The 18,365-nt window shown below is 36.3% G+C and overlaps 1 protein-coding gene across 2 annotated transcripts; it reads left to right on the top strand.

Moving 5' to 3' along the window:
- Positions 1–9,069: 9,069 nt before the first annotated feature.
- LOC114352345 (uncharacterized) lies at positions 9,070–17,913 on the top strand. 2 transcript variants are annotated; one of them, XM_028303928.1, is made up of 7 exons: positions 9,070–9,262; positions 9,432–9,503; positions 9,943–10,073; positions 10,176–10,340; positions 10,487–10,723; positions 13,662–14,374; positions 14,718–17,913. In XM_028303928.1, the coding sequence occupies exons 1-7, from the start codon at positions 9,206–9,208 to the stop codon at positions 16,838–16,840; spliced, it is 3,498 nt and encodes a 1,165-aa protein (XP_028159729.1). In that variant the 5' UTR covers positions 9,070–9,205; the 3' UTR covers positions 16,841–17,913. The 2 variants fall into 2 exon arrangements, with proteins under 2 accessions (XP_028159729.1, XP_028159728.1); XM_028303927.1 differs by having other exon boundaries at positions 9,105–9,262; positions 9,955–10,073.
- Positions 17,914–18,365: the final 452 nt, after the last annotated feature.

The following is an 18,365-nucleotide window of genomic DNA, read 5'->3' as shown; positions in this document are numbered from 1 at the left end:
TTCGTTTGACTATTAATAATTGTTTGCACCTTTTTGTTCAGGTGATTGATGTGTTTTTCACGAGTAATGTAGCCAATGGATAAACAAGCTCCACGGAAAGTAAATAATCTACGTAATCTAGTCCTGACATTTTCCAATAAATCGCGTAGGAGTGAAGGTTCACCGTATTTATTTGAGTGGCATTGGAAATGCAGAGGGCACTGGAGGAACGTTAATATTCCTCGAACGACTCCTACTCGACTGATCTTTGCGAGTGCCATATCAAAATTCTATTCACTGAATCTGTTCAACCGTTTCCATCCACAGCCTTACTCTAAAACGTAGATTTATTCCTTAATTTCTTTGGCAATCAAGATTAACGGCTTTTTTAGAACAACTAACAAAACCAGTTTAAATAACAATCCGATGGTAGGTAATTATGTAGTTCAAAATTTTAATGAACAGAAAATGGCTAATCATAAATGACCGCTCTGGTTCTGGTGTGCGGTCTTATCATATCAAATGGCCGTCAGTGTAATTTATATTATTTGTTCGATAATTGAAATCGAGTCCCAGCTTTGTATAGTGAATAATGTCGTTGCTGAGCTGTGTCACGACGCCCATGGCAGCGGCGCGGGCGCCTGATACTAGCGTTTCCGCCGCAGCCAGCGTTTCCTGTCGCGCGGCCCACGGCCCATTGTCAACATGCTAATGCTGCTCTGGTTACGTCCATCGCATGATTATACCGGTCTGAATGTGCAATCCCTGCCTACATTGAGTGGCACGATTCTAGCTAATGGTTAACATATTTTAAAAGGGTTTTCATTGGACCCTACACAAGCATTCATCCCTGGATCATTAGTGCAATATGTCTGGTTTGTCAAAAAAAGCGACTTCGGTCGGGCTGGCTCGGCGCTCGCTCGCGGCGGGCGGCCTCCACGCAGCCGCAGCGCGGGGAGGCGGCATCGATCCGGTGACTCATGCGGCCCATTCATCCGCCGCACTCAATGAACCCGCCGCTCCCGCCCGCCCCGCACCACCCCGGCCGTGTCCTCGCCGACAAGGACTCCATAAAATCCGCCCCTCGCCGCGTGAACCGAATCCTTCAGCCCATTACACCCACATAAACTAAAACGTGATCGTTTCGCCATTCTGCTCGTTTTGACCGCCGGCCGCCCACGAGTGGCCATACTGAGAACGACATTGTATGATAATAATAACAGAGGCCTAAACCTAAACTCCATTTACGTTGGTCCGACGCGACATAACGTCAGGTTTTTAGCGATGTAAAGTAGAACGGATCAATTCGGCTGGGGCTCAAGGTCGGGGCGATAAGTGTGAGAGAAACAATATCTTTTTGAACAGGAATCGGTGTTCAGGTTGATGTGTGAGCCTGCGAGGTGAGGTGCGAGGTGGGATCCCGGGCGAGCGGGCGGCGTGGGCGGCAGGCGCGGGCCTTGGCCCGTCCCGTGTCCTTCTTTCCCGCAACGTTTATCAACAACCTTGCACGGCTTTACCAGCCTACGCTATGCAGCACGAACTCCGCAGACCGTAAAGAGATGGGCACCTGACTGAATATTTGCAAATTGGATTTTGTTGCTTTTCATTTGGAATCGCCAAATGAAAAGCAACAAAATCCAATTAGCAAGGCGGTTACGGACGAGCGCCGCGGCGTATCATGGAGGAAGCGTAAGCAAATGGAACATCATTGAAAGCTTAGTTGGATTCATAATAGAGTTTAATCAAGCCTGTTGGGACCGTTTGAACCAATTTAGTTTAGATGGTGGGCGACTTATTTATGGCCGCACATGATCGAGGCTCGGGCCGCGCAGAACCTACGTCAATTAGGGCATTAATTCTGTCAGTCCTAATAATCACTTGCTTACTCTGCGAGTTTACATATAGTTAGCTGTAGTGAAGGCTTACACACTGATATCTTTGGTGACTAGTTTTTGGTTTATTACATGATTACTTAATACTTTTAAATATCCAGAGAGACTGAAAAATCTAATATTCCAAGAATAAACTAAAGAGTTGTAGCCAATCTATCTAATAGGTAAACATTGAATTGTCATGTGCCATTGTCTACCTTTCATCAGTAACGTGATAGTAAGGTTATTATTAAACTAACGGTAAAAAAACTCTTCAATCTAATGGAATAAAAAATGGAAATATTATACTAAAGAAAAGTTGGCCGTGTCTACTGCGTTGAAATCAATTACATACGTTCACGGCAAGAAGCCAGGGAAGGTGCATTTCCTATTCTTGGAATCCGAGATTAAGTTGAAGACAATGCACATAATTTAATCCATAAATCTGAAGAGTATGGGCCGTCTTAAAGTTTATGCTCAGTCAGGAAGGAACCATAGCAAATAATATTTTTCCTACTCCAGACCTGAATGCTTTTTCATCAACTTTATTGTAAGTATTATATCTTTTATTTATAACAATAGAGGTAGAAAACACCAGGCAAATTCCGGGAATATAAAGGTATTGACGTCATCGGACTCCAAATCGATTCGGGTTCCGTGGAATGAGATATTCAAGACGAAACTAAAATAAGAAAACCTATTAAAGTGGCCGATGAAGATGAACAGGTTCAGAAAATCGGTAAATGTTCGATAGTATTTCAAGCGAGAGCATCATTAACTGACGTTCATGACGATTTCGAACAGATAAATGAGCGTGGTGTGGCGGTAACTGATAAAAGTCACTGATAACCTCCCGGCTCACAAGCGATGGGCGCTCCGCGACCTGACATCATCGCTCGAACAAAACTACTTCACAACCGACTCTACATTTTGATAAAAAAGTGTGACCTCTATATGCTTCTACACCGTAACTAAGCCTTTTTTATTCAGGATCACCGTAGCGCAACGAGACATTAAATAAAATCAGAATACAATACGAGTAGCTCTAGGTGTAATCAGCGGATAGGACATTACATCAGCGCGCAAAAACAGTCAATGCCAATGTTACGACGTCGAGCTAATTAATAAACACGTTTATTCGGGCTCCATTCAATGTGCATGTTACGGAACCGATATTAATAAGATCAAAAGCTAAGCTTCACAGTTCATTTATGAAAACCTTTTATATGTCCGCAAAAATATAGAGCAATTCACGAAAAAGAGCGATTTGCATAACTTTAATACAAGAAACAAAAATAAACTTGCCGTTCCAAATATCAGATTGCATAAGATTGGTAATTCATTTATGGGAAAATGTATTAAATTCTTTAATAAATTACCACAAACTGTTGTAGAACTACCCATTCATAAATTCAAAGCACATATTAAAAGTACCTTAATGAAAAAGGGCTACTACAAAGTCGATGATTATTTAAAAGATAAAAATGTTTGGGATACGTTACTGCCTAGCTCGCATAAATATTTATAACTTTGTACATTTTAAAGCATGTAAACCTTTGAAAAAGAGGCTGACAATAGTGACTGAGTTTCTTGCGCTGCTTCTTCTCAGCACTGGCCCATTTATTGTCCTGAAGCAGTGGTAGGGTTAATACTGGGACGTGTAAAAGTGCTTTTTTTAAGCCTATTTACAGAAATAAATGAGTTTTAATGAGTTTTTTTTTAAGTTTTTAAAGGTGCAAGGTGCTCCGAAGCGCGTCACTGTGACAAAAATGCTAGCGACGTGACGTTTCCATACAATTCAAAAGATCAAAACCCGGCACCAAGAAAGAGGCCAGATGATTGTAAAATTCTATGAACACACACATCCACACATAGAGCTGCGTTCACGCAGTGCAGGCTGTGTCCCACCAAACTAAGCCAAGACAAGTCAGATCAAGGCTTGACATGGTCGTCATTTGTGCAGCAGCTTCTTGTAAAGAAAGCGTATTGTTTCCGTGCGGTTAAGCTAATTCTAGCGCGATTCAATTTTATGACATCTCACATCCTATTCCCATTTCATCTTCCTCTATGTGGCGCATGCGCACAATATTTGCACGACGGCCTCTCCCGCCAGATGCAAACGATTTCCTTCGTCGTTGTAGTTAAACACCAAAGAGTTTACATTCAACGCGGTGCAGATAGCATCCTGTTATTCGCACGCACGTGCCATTCATTTTACAACCGACCTAAGTCATCGTATGTGAATTGCATTTCCACTGGACATGTAATTTAAGCAGCTGTCGTCTAGCCTCAGAACTCTCATCAACAAATGGCTTTCGAAAAGTCTGCAAGTTACAAAAGCAAGGGCATGAATGGGATATCCTAGGTATTTTAAGTTGGGGATCCTCTTCAGGTTCAGGTATTCACATTATTCCCGATATGTAAGCAGTTTTATTGTTTGTAATAATAAAAGACAACAGTGACTTATCTAGTTGATTAAGGTTGCGGGGAACTATTGGATGCAAGCTGCTATGAAGTTCTCACTGGGGTAGACAATTATTCAGTGACGAAATGATATAAATGAATGAAAAACCTTTATAACAGAAAGTAGCTGATTGTTGTTCAGAGAGACGATACTACTAAAGAGCTGGTGTTGAGTAGACGAGGACCAACTGCATCACAATTATGATAAAATGGGTATAAGACTTGAAGATTGAAAATAGATACATCGAAAGGGTCAATTAATACACCCTGAAAGATTGCTCTTGCTTCGATCAAAGTTTATACAATGCCATGGATTCTTGTAGAGGGTCGATTTTAATGCAAATTATTTTTTAAATACTAGTACCTACAATGACTAAAGCATTGAAATTGGCAGGATGGGAGTGAAACAGGAACCTATTAATAAAATTGCGGCGCTCTTCCGTCGGGCGAACGCCGAAGCTGTATTCGCGTCCGCCCTCTTTTGATCATTCGGTTTATATTAGTCAGAATTAGTATAATACGCTGGTTTCTTTCATCGTTCCGTTTGTAGATGTTTACAACCCTTGTTTCCGTTTGAAGCGTTCTGGTTTACAGTTTTCACGAAGGCGATCCGGTATTGTAAGCAGAAGATTACTCACGCGCACATTCGCGGTATCGACTGATTGGCTTGTTCAGGATGCAAACTTTTTTGTCGTAAACAACCTACATAGAATTTTACTTACTTTTAGCGAGTCAATTTCAGAAACTTAATATTAGTCGTTAGCATATTTTTATTATTCTTCAACTAATGGGTAATGAGCAGAGGCGAGTTTAACAGTCCATAAAATAACGCATAGTTGTTGAAACAAAGTGGCCCGCCGGCGATCGTAATCGCGCCTCGTCTCGGCGAGGAGCACAATAAGTAGCCGACTTCCTCTCCCACGTTTGGCGCGGCGGATGCCGGAGTCGCGACCTCCGGTGCCTGCCTCTGCCCTGCCACGCTTCACATAATAACCTGCCCACTCTTGCGCCGCCAACGGTCAAATATAATTTCTCAAGTTAGAGAATTCACAAAATACTCATTTTTTTCTTTTGACAAGACATACAGGCGAACAGAGGAGTAGATGCGATCTATGGTGGAGCAAGCTTGCTCAGAAAATATCAAGTTGCTCAGACTTTTCGATACTTTCTATGACATTTTTTTTATTCTTTATTTGGAAAACTTACAGCTTAAAGTTTATCACATCGTATAGTTTAACATCCGAGATCACTAGCTAAACATTTCGTTTTATTTATTTCCTTTCTTCCTTTCTTAGTTTTGTGGAAGTGTAATTACCTAAGTAAACTGTCTTTATCCCACTAATAGTTATTTATTTTTTCTATATTTATTTATTGCTCATTGACATTTTATAGGTAACACCTTGACATTCGCGTGTGCAGCCGGCGCCATCGAAGATTAATCTTCGATTGTGTCATTATCATATTAGGTTTGCGGTTTTTGAAGTGTTCAGTTTGATCAATATGCGTTGCGCGATACCGCTTTTTTGGATGGGCAACTCTAAAAGGAAAACATACATATCTATCAAGTTTTATTTTAAAATACCTACTTCAATCTTTTTCTTGGAAATAAAACACCTACCAGTTTTCCTAGAAGATTATTCAATCTATTTCTTGGAAATGAACCACCTAACTACCAGTTTTCCTAAGATTATCTATTTAATTTAAAAATTAGGTAAATAGGTATCAAAGTTTATTTTGAGAAGTAACCAAAGGGCAACAGGAACATAATTTATCTTTCAGCTGTTAGCAACACCATCTAATAAGCTTCATTCATAAAATATAATATTGACAATCTAAGACTTGAGTTGAACAAGCTGAATTTGAATTTAAATAGGGTCAAAACAGTTAAATATTCATTTCAGAAGAAGCAGAAATTACCATTGCAGTGGTCAAATCATAAACTAACTGATTGGTTGATGTGATGGCAGGTTAAAGTAAACTGGCTGAGGAAGAGGCCTCGCAAAAATGCAAATAGGGTGCGTCAAGAACGAAATGTTCCTCCACTGATACAAAACGATTCTTTAAGCAATACTATTAGCTCATTTTTAAGTAATAGCAGACGACGCACGGCACATCAAGCCAAACCTTGCGGCATCTTATGCAGTTGGGATAGACACTATAATGCAACGAAAATGTGTAGTCTGATGTGCCGTCACTGAACATTACGCGCCGCCAACCGGCGCCGACGCAACGCTGTTGTTTGAAAGTGACAAGGAGGTAGGTGCATTTTTTGTCAATGAACCATTACGAAATGACTGGCGCGTGGCAACTAGAATTACGTGTTTCGTACCACTTAGGTAACAGTGGGTGCAATGAATGAATATTGTTTGTACATACTGTAGTGTATTGAAACTACAACTTTTGTAATTCATTGTTTTTGTAGGTGGCAAGAATAATACTAAAAAAGGTATATTAATTCCATCACATTTTTGACTGATCTTAGATCAAAACAATTGAATAAATAATTACTTAATAATTATACAAAATATCAATTGTATGTTTTAGTAAGTAGAAAAATCCAAGCTGAAACCAGCATTGGAGAGAAAACATAAGGGTTTAGTTGGAACTTTACTTTTGAGAAAGAATGAAATTAAGATGTTTGGAAATAAACATGTTTGGTAAGTACGCTTTCCCAAAAACACGAACAGGGATTGCAAGTAAAATAAATTAAATTTTGTCTTATGAGCCTACATAAATGAAGAATGGTTTTTTAGTTAAAAGCTGGCATTGTAACGTAAATTAACTAAATAAATACATTAAAAAAACTTAGATTAAATAAACAATTGTAACATAGCTAGGCATTTGAGGCTTGTAATTTTGTTTATTATTTAGTATTAGGCATTTTGTTAAATAAAAATTATATTAGACTTTCTATTAGCTGATGTTTTTCTAAGTAAATATTAAAATTTGTGAATATTATACGCTCAAAATCATAGGACAGTTACTACTCATCAGGCTGCTAATAATATGACAATACTGCACTTGGAACGGGTTCAACAGTGCAATGAAATGAAAAATATGTTTTTATAAAACAACTCTTGGAAGGAACTTACCATCTAAACATACTACTTGCACGCCGTCTTGCTTGAGCCTCTTCAGCAAGATCCAGTGGACAGAATCCGGCTCTTTCGAGGCTCCATCCCCGTACAATACAAAAATTCCTCTCGTACGACAATGCGCAATCCTGGCTTTCAACTCTTTACATTGTACTGTCGATGCCAGTTCGATTTTCCCCGCAGCCAAACGTCGTAGCATTATACTTGGAATGGAAAAATTCACGGCGGAACGTATGTGAGACACTGCATACTCATTTGATCCGCGACAGTCTATCAAGATCGTATCCCTCTCGTCAGACCGTAGCTTTGCCAGCAACCACTCTTTCGACACCAGATCGCACTCACATTCCGAGTCCGTAGGCATTTTGCTATGAGAATTATAGCTTCTGTTTACACAGAACCTTTGCTTCCAATCGCCTGTTGCACTAGTGCATGGAAACCATGCAAATCGTTGAGTCAAGACACAAAAACATTCTTGTCATCACTATTTATTTACCAGGGCTAATCCAATTATATGAAACGCTCACTAAACTGATTGAAACGGGTTGTGCGTTGTGCTGTGAGACAGCACCGTGGCGTGCACCGTATCACCGACCAAAGTCTCAAAAAAATGTATGTGAGAATGTTAACTGGTGGTGAAGAAACAAACTACACAAGACGCGCGCGCTATCAACCACAGATTAGAGAGTATGTCTAAAGCTATCAACCTCACTCAACGGAACGAACGGGGAGCGGAGCCATCAACAACCACAAGCAGGCACGAGAGGGTCGAGAGGTGAGGAGGGCGACGGAGGGAGGGAGGTACAGCCACAGAGAAGCAGGGAAAGCAGGAAATGAATGAATGGCGATGGACCTTCTACAAACATGAACGAATGGTGTAAACGCACAGATATGGATTAGAGTGTAAACGAGTGTAAAGCAAACCTATAGAAACAGAAAGCTGTGTCGTGTCGTGCACTAGCTAGCGCTACGCTAGTAAGAAAAATGGCGTCCTTTTAGCGGTAAGCAGCGGTAAGTGCTGACACATTTGTTTGAAGTTTAGCAAACGTGTCTTTTAGTCTCCTAGCTGAAAACATGCTAAAGTTTCGGCAATTGCATGGTGATCGCCATTTTGCTAACAATTTCTAACAAGCGTTATTTTCCGCCAAACGCAGCGTTGTTTGAAATTAGCCGAGTCAAGTCAAAAAACAGAGGAGTGGGATGAAATTCATTCATAATTCATTCCCCCTCCACTGTTTTTTTGACTTGACTTGGCTAATTTCCGCGCAGTGTAAACGCAGCATTAGCTTATTGGTATTAAGAAATAAAGAAGTGTTTATTTGACACTTTCTGAAACGGGTCATTAGGTTGAAGGCCGTAAAGTTCTTTTGTAGGAAATAGTCAATAAATCAATTCCCTGAATAATACCCTTTATAAAAAAAAGATTTCTAGAAACATTTTATAAGTCGTGCACTCGAGCATAATATTATTACTCGTTAATAATATTAACTTTATGAGCACGACACATCACTTAGTAATATTAATGGTTTGGTTCAGTAATCATGTTCATTCATTCTGAATGAATAGTACAACTTTTTTATAGCCTAGCAACATCCATATCTGTGCTAGCAACATTGAATTTCAAATGTCAATAGTGTCAATTTACCATTACCACTGTCAAATAGACATTTTTTTCTACATCGCATCCGAGTCGAGGATATTATTTTCCGGAATTTATTAATTCTTTCCCTGCGTAGATTCGTGTTTAAATTGTTACTGAATAAAATAGACAACACATTATTTATTAGTTTAATAATCATGGAAAGTATTTACGACGATTTAGATAACTACGAGGACATAAATAAAGTCGAAGAGGTGAGGAAACCATTTTAGCGCCAAATTATTGTCCGTTTTGCTTAGTTTTCACTATTCATTACCTGAACAAAAACCTGGTTAATTTAAATCTGTAATGTAGTATAAAATGACTCTATTGTTAGAATTCTTTACAATGACTGGCTTCACTTATTTGTATACGCTTTTTTAGCTCAAGAAAGAAAATCATGAACTAAAGCTCAAACTGGAAGAGTACACAAATACCATGAGCAACTTACAAAAAGTAAGTAAATCTATAAATATTCCCTGTCTTTTTGTAAGGATGTAAAAATAATTTATAGGTACTTTTTGTAACCAATCTTGTTACTCTTATAACCTGCTGTTTGGTTTGTGTTGTCATCAGACAAGATAATAATGAAAATTTTATTGGTTGTTGATCATTATTCCTAAGCAGACTCAAAAAAAAGTAATTGGTTCTTGCCATCTGCTTGGCAAATTGTAGCTGAACAATTTTACGTTTAAATTTAAGATCCATCAATGTATGATATGTACCTACAATTGCAATAAACTAATTTGATTTGATTTGGTTTTTAACCATACCTTCAAAGCATAAAGTTCAAATTGATGTGGGCTTAATGGCCACCAGAGCCTGGTTAACATATTGATTGTAGTAGGTTACTCATTTGAATTATTTCAAGGATGGATGTGCATTGATATTTTAGAACATTTTGCAGGAGTTTGATAAGCTGTCATCTGATTTCAAAACATTGGAAATGAATTATTCATCTTTGTTAAAAACTGCCAAAGTAGAAATTGAAAGGAAAACCAAAATAATTACTGATCTTAACATTGAGTAAGTAGCTTTATTTGTATCCCAATGATAATAATAATTAAGGATACACTAAAATATAATTCTTTGAGTTCCCATAAAACTTATTAATGCTCATTGTTATAGGAAAGACATGATGATTATAAATGCATTAAAAAATGGTAATGTTAAAGACGTAAGAAGACTTAAAAGCATAACTAAGCCATTTGCAAAAGGTCCAGTTAATGCTAAAGAGAGAGGCAATGTTCCAAGGGCTGATAACATCAAGGACAAGAGTAGTGACAGTGGAAGGTAAGCCAGTTGACTTTGACAGTCACCAATAAAGTGCGAATTGTATTCCCAACCACTGTGTTCCCAATAATTAATAAGGAACTAATAATACCTATTTATCAATAGCTACTATACCATGAAACTAGTATTTTACTTATTCATTTCAGAAAAGAGGATATTCGCTTCTCTTCTGTAGAAACCTCAACCAGTGGAAACACAGATATTAATGCTAAATTGATACAATGTGCTAATTCTAACTCTGAAAAGGCAGAGTTGTGGAGTGACCGGACCAGTGACACTAAAGAAAACATGTCACAAAGAAACAAAAATATGGAAAATAATGACAAACCTGCAACTCAAGCACTCAGTATTAAAAATAGACGAAAATCTATGCCAGTTGCAAGGTATGTGCAGTTGTGTACTTGTATACTTTTCAGGGTTCGAAAATATCCGATATTTATTATAAATATCAAAATATCGGATATTTATGATATATATATCCGATATATATCAACTTTGATACATATCAATTTTGTATGAAAGCCATAGTATTATTTTATTGTATTATTCATGAATACTATTGCATATGTGTTACATAAACATGTTTTTAATGTTTTTAAAACTTAAAATCACACAAATAAAGCAAAAACATAAAATATCTTTGAAATACGGCAAAATCAACTAAAAAAATAAAAATCTTATGTCAAAAAGTACAAATACAGTAACAAATTTTAAAAGTTGATATATATCATCAAAACCGGCTTGATATACAGTGTGTCCGGGCATGTAGTGATCAAACTTTAAGGGCGTAATCTATGGACAATTTTATCGGTGAAAATACTTTAAATTTGGGGCTTGACCCATTTCTCGCATATTTACAAGGATTTAAGTTTTTAATTTTAAGTTTTCACCTCCTCCTTCAAACACAAGTGATAGCGTGGGTAACTTAACATTAATAAGCAAATATTTTATATCATGCGATAGCCAGTAAAATTATCTTTTAGTAGAAGTAGAAAACAGACACAAGTTTCATACATTTTAAGGGAGTAAGAATGGATTTAATTAGAAAAAAACATGATTTTTTCACACCTTTTTCAGTTATTTCCCAACACAAGGAAAACCAGGTCGTTAAGGTATGTTTTATTTGCATTGTATTATTAGTATTTGAGCCATTCTACAAAACGAATGTAAATTTATTAGTCTACGTCTATTAGTTTCGACGTAATTGTTGAACAGAGATACCCATTCCCAGCGGTTTCCATAGTAATCGGAATAGGTTGTGTAATTCTTTCAGGCAGTGCATTTTCGCATCTCGCGTGCGCTATGGAAACCGCTGGGAAGGGGTATCTTTGTTCAACAATTACGTCGAAACTAATAGACGTAGACTAATAAGTTTACATTCGTTTTGTAGAATAGCTCAAATACTAATAATAAAATGCAAATAAAATATACCTTAACGACCTGGTTTTTCTTGTGTTGGGAAATAACTGAAAAAGATGTGAAAAGAATTGTGTTTATTTCTAATTAAATCCATTCTTGCACCCTTAAAATGTATGAAACTTGTATCTGTTTTCTACTTCTACTAATAGATAATTTTATTGGCTATCGCATGATATAAAATTTTTGCTTATTAATGTTAAACTACCCACGCTATCACTTGTTTTTGAAGGAAGAGGTGAAAACTTAAAATCAAAAACTTAAATCCTTGTAAATATGCGAGAAATGGGTCAAGCCCCAAATTTAAAGTATTTTCACCGATAAAATTGTTCATAGATTACGCCCTTAAAGTTTGATCACTACATGCCCGGACACACTGTATATCGGATATACAGGGTGTTTCTTGTAAGGTGTCAAGACGAAGGCAGGTGATAGGTGAGGACTAGACCTATCGATTTCACCCCCATGTATGTTCTACGATTTTTCGTAGTTTAGAAGTTATTGTTAATTTTGTGATTTTTTCAAATTTCATGACCTAGTGGCTTAATTTTTTTTATATCTTTTTTTTGGGTTGACTTTTCTCAGATTTCTGTTTTTTGACAGATTCCCTACTAGTTGCAGATATTTGAAAAAAATAATCACCTTCCTATCTTTGATGCAAGATACAAAATTTTTGCTAGAAACATAAAAAATATGCTTTTAGCAGAACATTCAAAAATTTTCAACTGAAATGTATGAGAAAAAGAAGAATTTCCATAGGTCCAAAATTATTTTAAAAACTGCGCAGCTTTCTAAACTTTCATAATAACACAAAAAAACATGTACTTAATAGGCCATTATTTTCTGTAATCGCTCTACTAAAGTAGTAAGTCGGAGATTCCGTTACATGTTTTTTACTTTCTTAGGACTAACTAATGTTTGCAATCCACTAAGTGTACGTTACGTAGAACACGTTTAGAGATAATAACTGAACAGAACATTTTTTATCCACAACGAGGAAGCTCTTGCCCTTCATCTGACCTGATGGAAAACTGCTGGATGATCAGCGAGCTTCACCCGGAATCCTAAACCACAGAGGAATTGGCTGCCCTAAATAGGTAGTCTTACCACTAGACCACAGTGGTGATTGTTACTTTACGATTAAATTTGATATACCTACCTATTAGTGTGAAAGGAAAGAGAAAGAGTTTGTGTGTGAGTGTGTGTGTGAGTGTATGTGTGTGTGTGTGTGTGTGTGCGCGTGCGTGCGTGCGTGTGTGTGTGTGTGTGTGTGTGTGTGTCTGTGTGAGAGAGAGAGAGCAAAAAAGGGTGTAATGATTTAATTTAAAGTAAATGTTCAAAATGTCCGTCGCTGACCTGAATGCACATTCGACAACGACGCAAAACAATTATTCGTAAATTTACAAAAGCTTCTTGCATTCTAATATGGTTTATCATCAACATTTTCATATTCCCTTTTGTATACCACATGGAGAGCAAGAGCTTCCACGTTGTGGATAAAAAAAATCTTTTCAGTTATTGTCGCAGATTTTTTTCAAAAAGTATAATTTTTTATTATTTGTTGGCTTTTTTTGTTTATTTTATGTATTTTTTTAGTATCGCCTGTTATTTAGCATTATTACTGTTTTTATTTTATCAGGATATTCCGCTTAGTTTAAAAGTAATTACGTTTTCTTTACAATAAGTAATTGGAAGAAAAAAAATTCTATAAAAAATTTAAAAAAAATCTAAAAAAAAATTAGACCTCTTTTTTGTCGATAAAAGTAGGTCTAGTTTCATCTATTTTCATATGTACACTTTAACGTGACTCACACTGTATATCCCTTGATATATATCCTCGAACCCTGATACTTTTCTTCATTAATCTTTACAAACTGCTCTATAAAGAGTTTTAAATTCTTTCAGGTTGCATGGAAATTACAGTTCAGATGAAGAATGTGAGGAAAGACTTAAGTCAAATGATGCTAGAAAATCATCAAGAGATAGAAGAAAGAACATTAATCAAGGATATAGTGATAGGCACAGATACAAAGATTTAGAAGAGAGTCGGAAGTCACCTGACATGTCCAGAATGGACGATAAATATTATGGTTATGGTGAACCAAATAGAGATACATATCATAGGAGTAGAACAGATAGACATCATGGAAGTGACAAACATAGAAGACACAAACATGATTTTTCTCATAGACAAAGAAGGCATGGCAGTCCTGAAAGGTCACACAGGGGCTTTAAAAATGATGTCAATCTAAAGCAGGAATACAACAGACACAGAGTATTAGAAAGTCCTCCACCTGACAAATACCAGCATCATCATCAGAAGAGACCAGAAGCTCGATTCAAACGTGATCGAGATGATGCATATGAAGACAAAAGAGATGTTCACCATTATGACAAACACTCCTCGAAACATAAATCAAGTAGTGAACGCTTTGATGAACCTATAAGTAAAAGGCAAAGGACTGATTCATTTAATAAGTTTACTGAAGAAGATACAAGATGGAGCAGGGAGAAGCCACTGGAAAGACTTTTACCAGATGAAAACTTGCAACCAGGGTTGTCATGCCAGTCACCTGACTATAATTTTACTGATACCGTTTCTTCTCATCCAATTAGAGGTGAACTATATTATTTTTGAAATAAATAAACCTATGTTCTAAGTGCAGTCACATATTAGTAACCCGAAAAATAACATAGATTGTATCCCTTCTATTTATTTATTTATGACATCCAATAAGACTGACACAAATACTAGCAAAATGGATTTATAATGATTGCTTTATGTGAAATAGTTTGTAATATTTTCCTTTTGTCTAAATTGTGCTGTATCTTTTGTATATTCCTTTCTTCTTCTTTTCTTGTCTTGTATAGTGTACAATAAAGTGTGTTCTATCCATCTATATTTTTTTTTATTTTGTGTAGTCATATTTGTGATTACTTATTCTTAAAATGTTTTTACAGAAATAATGCATACAGCTACAAGTTCTGGAGAAGACCCCAGAAAACACAGTGAGAGGTATGTTTTAGAGAATTCTGACGGTATTATTGTGTGGAAAACTGTTGCTGATAGGAATGTCGATTTAAAAATGGTGGATACAACTCTTTGGAACACTTCGCCAGTAGAAGTACCTAAATCCTTGACGCGGAGACCGTCGCAGTGCAGTGAGGATATTGTCAAAGAAATATACATGGATATTGACAATCCAGTGTCTAATATGTCGTTAGAGTCAGGAGAAATCTTGCCATTTGATGAAGAAGTCAATATGACTGATATGAGAAGAGTACCAAATGAAAGTGGTACTCGGAGATATGACCAAACCACTGACACCGAATTGATGAAGCCAAACAAAAATGCTGACAATAATAGTTTATCCAGATATAAAATCCCAAAAATAAAAGGTGACAAAGATAACCGATCTTATACTGACCGCGACACAGAGTTTCGACAATCTGAGAAAAAGATAACTCAACCATTTGGAAAATATCATAAGGCTACAAGCAGTGAAATAAGACCAGAAACTGATCTCAAAAACAAAGCTCAAGTTGAAAATGATAATTTATCTAAAAGTAAAATAAAAGATGATCATTTTGCACTTAATTATGAAGAAAACTATAATGGGGTTGGAGTGGTTACTCCAAGCATGGAAGAATTAGTAGAAGGTGATTTACATCTCAGTGATGAAACAAGTGATAATGTTGAAATCATAAAAAGTACTGCAAATGAAAAAACTCATAGCAAGGATAAGTGCCATACTGGTCATGAAAATTTTGCCACCTTACAAAAGAAAGTAGAACAGAAAGATAATTTCGTGGAAAAGACAATTGAAAAGGAAAAATCTCAAGAAAAACCGAGTGTTACAGCTCAGGATGATTGTAAAAAACGAAGTAGTAAGAAAAAACATTCTAAGCACAAAGAAACTAAGTTAGAAAAATCTGATTCAACCGATAACGACAAGGAGACAGATAAAGTAAAATCAAAGAAAGATTCAAAAGAGATAAAAACGAAATTTAGTGAGTTATTTGGAGACAGCAGTAGCCTAATATCACCAGAAGATTTAGGCATCTTAAGTGCGCAAGCTCAGACTCAATCCACAGCGCCATATATTCCTGTTTGTGAAGATGCACAAGATGCAGTTGATATTGCTGCTTCTAGTGTGGGAAAAGTGCAAACCCGATTATCAAAATTAAAGTCGGATCAGTTACAAGAAGGTCAAGACATTGATAAAGTTGAAACTGATAGAACAGAAATTAAATCTAAGATTCAAACCAAATTACCTAGTGAAGCGAAAAAGAAAACAAGGAAGAACCCTGATAATGATAAATCGAAAATTAGAGAGGTTTATCAAAGTTTAGTTGCTAATAAACTAGTTGAAGAAAAGAAAGAATGGACTAGAAATTTAACAGTAAATGAACCAAACATAAATCAAATAGCTGCAGATACAATAGAAGCTGACCCAAACCAACAAATAACGCCGAGCTCCGAAGCAAATGAGCCACTAGGAAAACAAAAAGCGTCGGACACCATAAAAAATAAACAGGCAGTAAAACACAGACGGTCAACCATCTACGACGATAAGCCTGTAGTAAAACAAATGACACCAGACCCCATAGAAGATAAGCCGCCAGTCATAGTAACTGTAGTTAGTATGACTGCTGCTGCTGTAGCAGATACAGGAATAAAGCAAGTTGTGTCAGATACAACTAGCAAAGAACCATGTCAGCCAGTCTCAGAAAATGTTGATTTACGTGAACAACAGTCAATATTGATTGACAATCCTAAACAGTCTGTTGAAGAACACAAAGTACTAGTGTCTATACCTAAAAATGACGTACTTGATAAACCTAGTATACTGATGCGAGCTTTGGCAACATCCACGCCGCAGAAAGAGGTTCAGCCAAACGATTCTGGAATGAAGACAGTGGAAGGCGCGCAAGAATCGAGCAGCAAAGATGTAAGCAAAGATAACGTGATGGCCGACCAGTCGTCAAACAACGAAAGTGTGGACAACCAGAAAGACGCCGACATTCCCGACGTTCGGATATTTGTCAAAAGGAAAAGGAGAGTCAAAGCCCCTAAACAATAAGAAGCCAAGAATGAAGTTATTTCTAAATATTTTCATGGACAAGGTACATGACTGTCGTATATTCTTAAGTGTTTGCGCGCACACAGGCAATGTGAAATGACTTACAGCACACTAAAAGAATATGAATTAACCAACTTGTGTCACAGGTGACTCTAATGTTATTTTTAACGGCATCGTATTATTACCCTATTCATGTTTCTTTTTTTATTTTACTTAAGATTTGTAGAATTGGTTTACCCAATAAAAGGTAATATTTTCTTATTCCCACAAAGGTATTAAATTACATTTGTAAATATTGTAAATATTTAAAGCTACTGTTAAACCAGAGATTTAAATAAAATACTTGATTATATTCCCATAACAGTCTTTATTGTCCTTAAAAATAGCTATAACTTACATTTATTATTTACAATTATTTATTTGTGTATTTATAAACATTTACAGGATGTTTTTTCGTTCCAATTTAATATAGTTTGATTACATAACGACATACAAGTAATTTATAAAAATATTAGCTATTCAACATTATTGCTTTGAACAAAATTAATATAACGATTTTTTTTTTACATCAATCAATAACCGTGACGTCATGATAAGTCCATAATATGAAAATTGATTGTGATTGTTTATAATAGTAGGGACAATAACATTATAAATCAATGACCTAAAAAACCGGCTAAGTCAAAGTGATGTTCGTATGCCGATTTCTGTAACATTTTTATTGTATCACATGTTTTGTGTTACTAAGTCAGATAGACACGGATTTTAGTATTTCACTCAAGCCTATAACAGAGCCATAAGAATCGTCTCGACTGGAAGTCTTCCCACACAGGGAAGATTCAAGACGATATATCGGCTAGCTAGGCATAGCTTCGTCACAAAAATGACCAAAATATTACGTTCACATAACAGTATGTAATAACATTTACGTTGCGTTATCAATCAATTCAGTTTGGCCAGGAATTATTCACATAAAAAACAGCAGTATACATAAAATTGTATGTATTGTATTTACACGTCATAACTAATCAACATTAATGTCAGTATCTTCGAATACATAGCTTAAAATTATTGTAAACTTAAAAGTAAACATCAACATTCTCACACTTTCATTGGAGATATCACTGCACATAATATGACACGTTCATTCTTATAACAGTTTAGTACTTGATTGCTAACTAATTTATTTCTAGGACATAAATAGACGATGGAAATTGCTTTATAAATTTTTAATTTGCCTATCAGAGCAGAATATATGGCAGAGTTCTTCCATCGTCTTTCTGGAATTTTTCTTTTCTCACAAAGTACTAATAATAAACTTACACTACTGGAATTCATTAATTAACATATCGATATATTTAAAATATTTGTTTCATTTAGGAGGTCGTTATTTAACGAACAAAATGCCATCGATTCATTGTCTTATTTAATATATTCAGGTTACCAATTTCATTGCGTTTGCGAAGCTTTTTTGAGCTTGTAAGACATTTCCAACTGACGTTTCAAGTTCAACTTATAATGACTG

This window comes from Ostrinia furnacalis, unplaced genomic scaffold (assembly GCF_004193835.3).
Source record: "Ostrinia furnacalis isolate ACB-3 unplaced genomic scaffold, ASM419383v2 OfSCF1330, whole genome shotgun sequence".
Taxonomy (NCBI): Eukaryota; Metazoa; Arthropoda; class Insecta; order Lepidoptera; family Crambidae; genus Ostrinia; species Ostrinia furnacalis.
This window is presented reverse-complemented; position numbering and strand designations above follow the sequence as displayed.

Coding starts and splice junctions, on each gene's coding strand:
- LOC114352345 (XM_028303928.1), top strand. CDS start 9,206: ATGGAAAGTATTTACGACGATTTAGATAACTACGAGGACATAAATAAA. Junction 9,263..9,431: donor ACATAAATAAAGTCGAAGAG/GTGAGGAAACCA, acceptor ACGCTTTTTTAG/CTCAAGAAAGAAAATCATGA. Junction 9,504..9,942: donor CCATGAGCAACTTACAAAAA/GTAAGTAAATCT, acceptor TTGATATTTTAG/AACATTTTGCAGGAGTTTGA.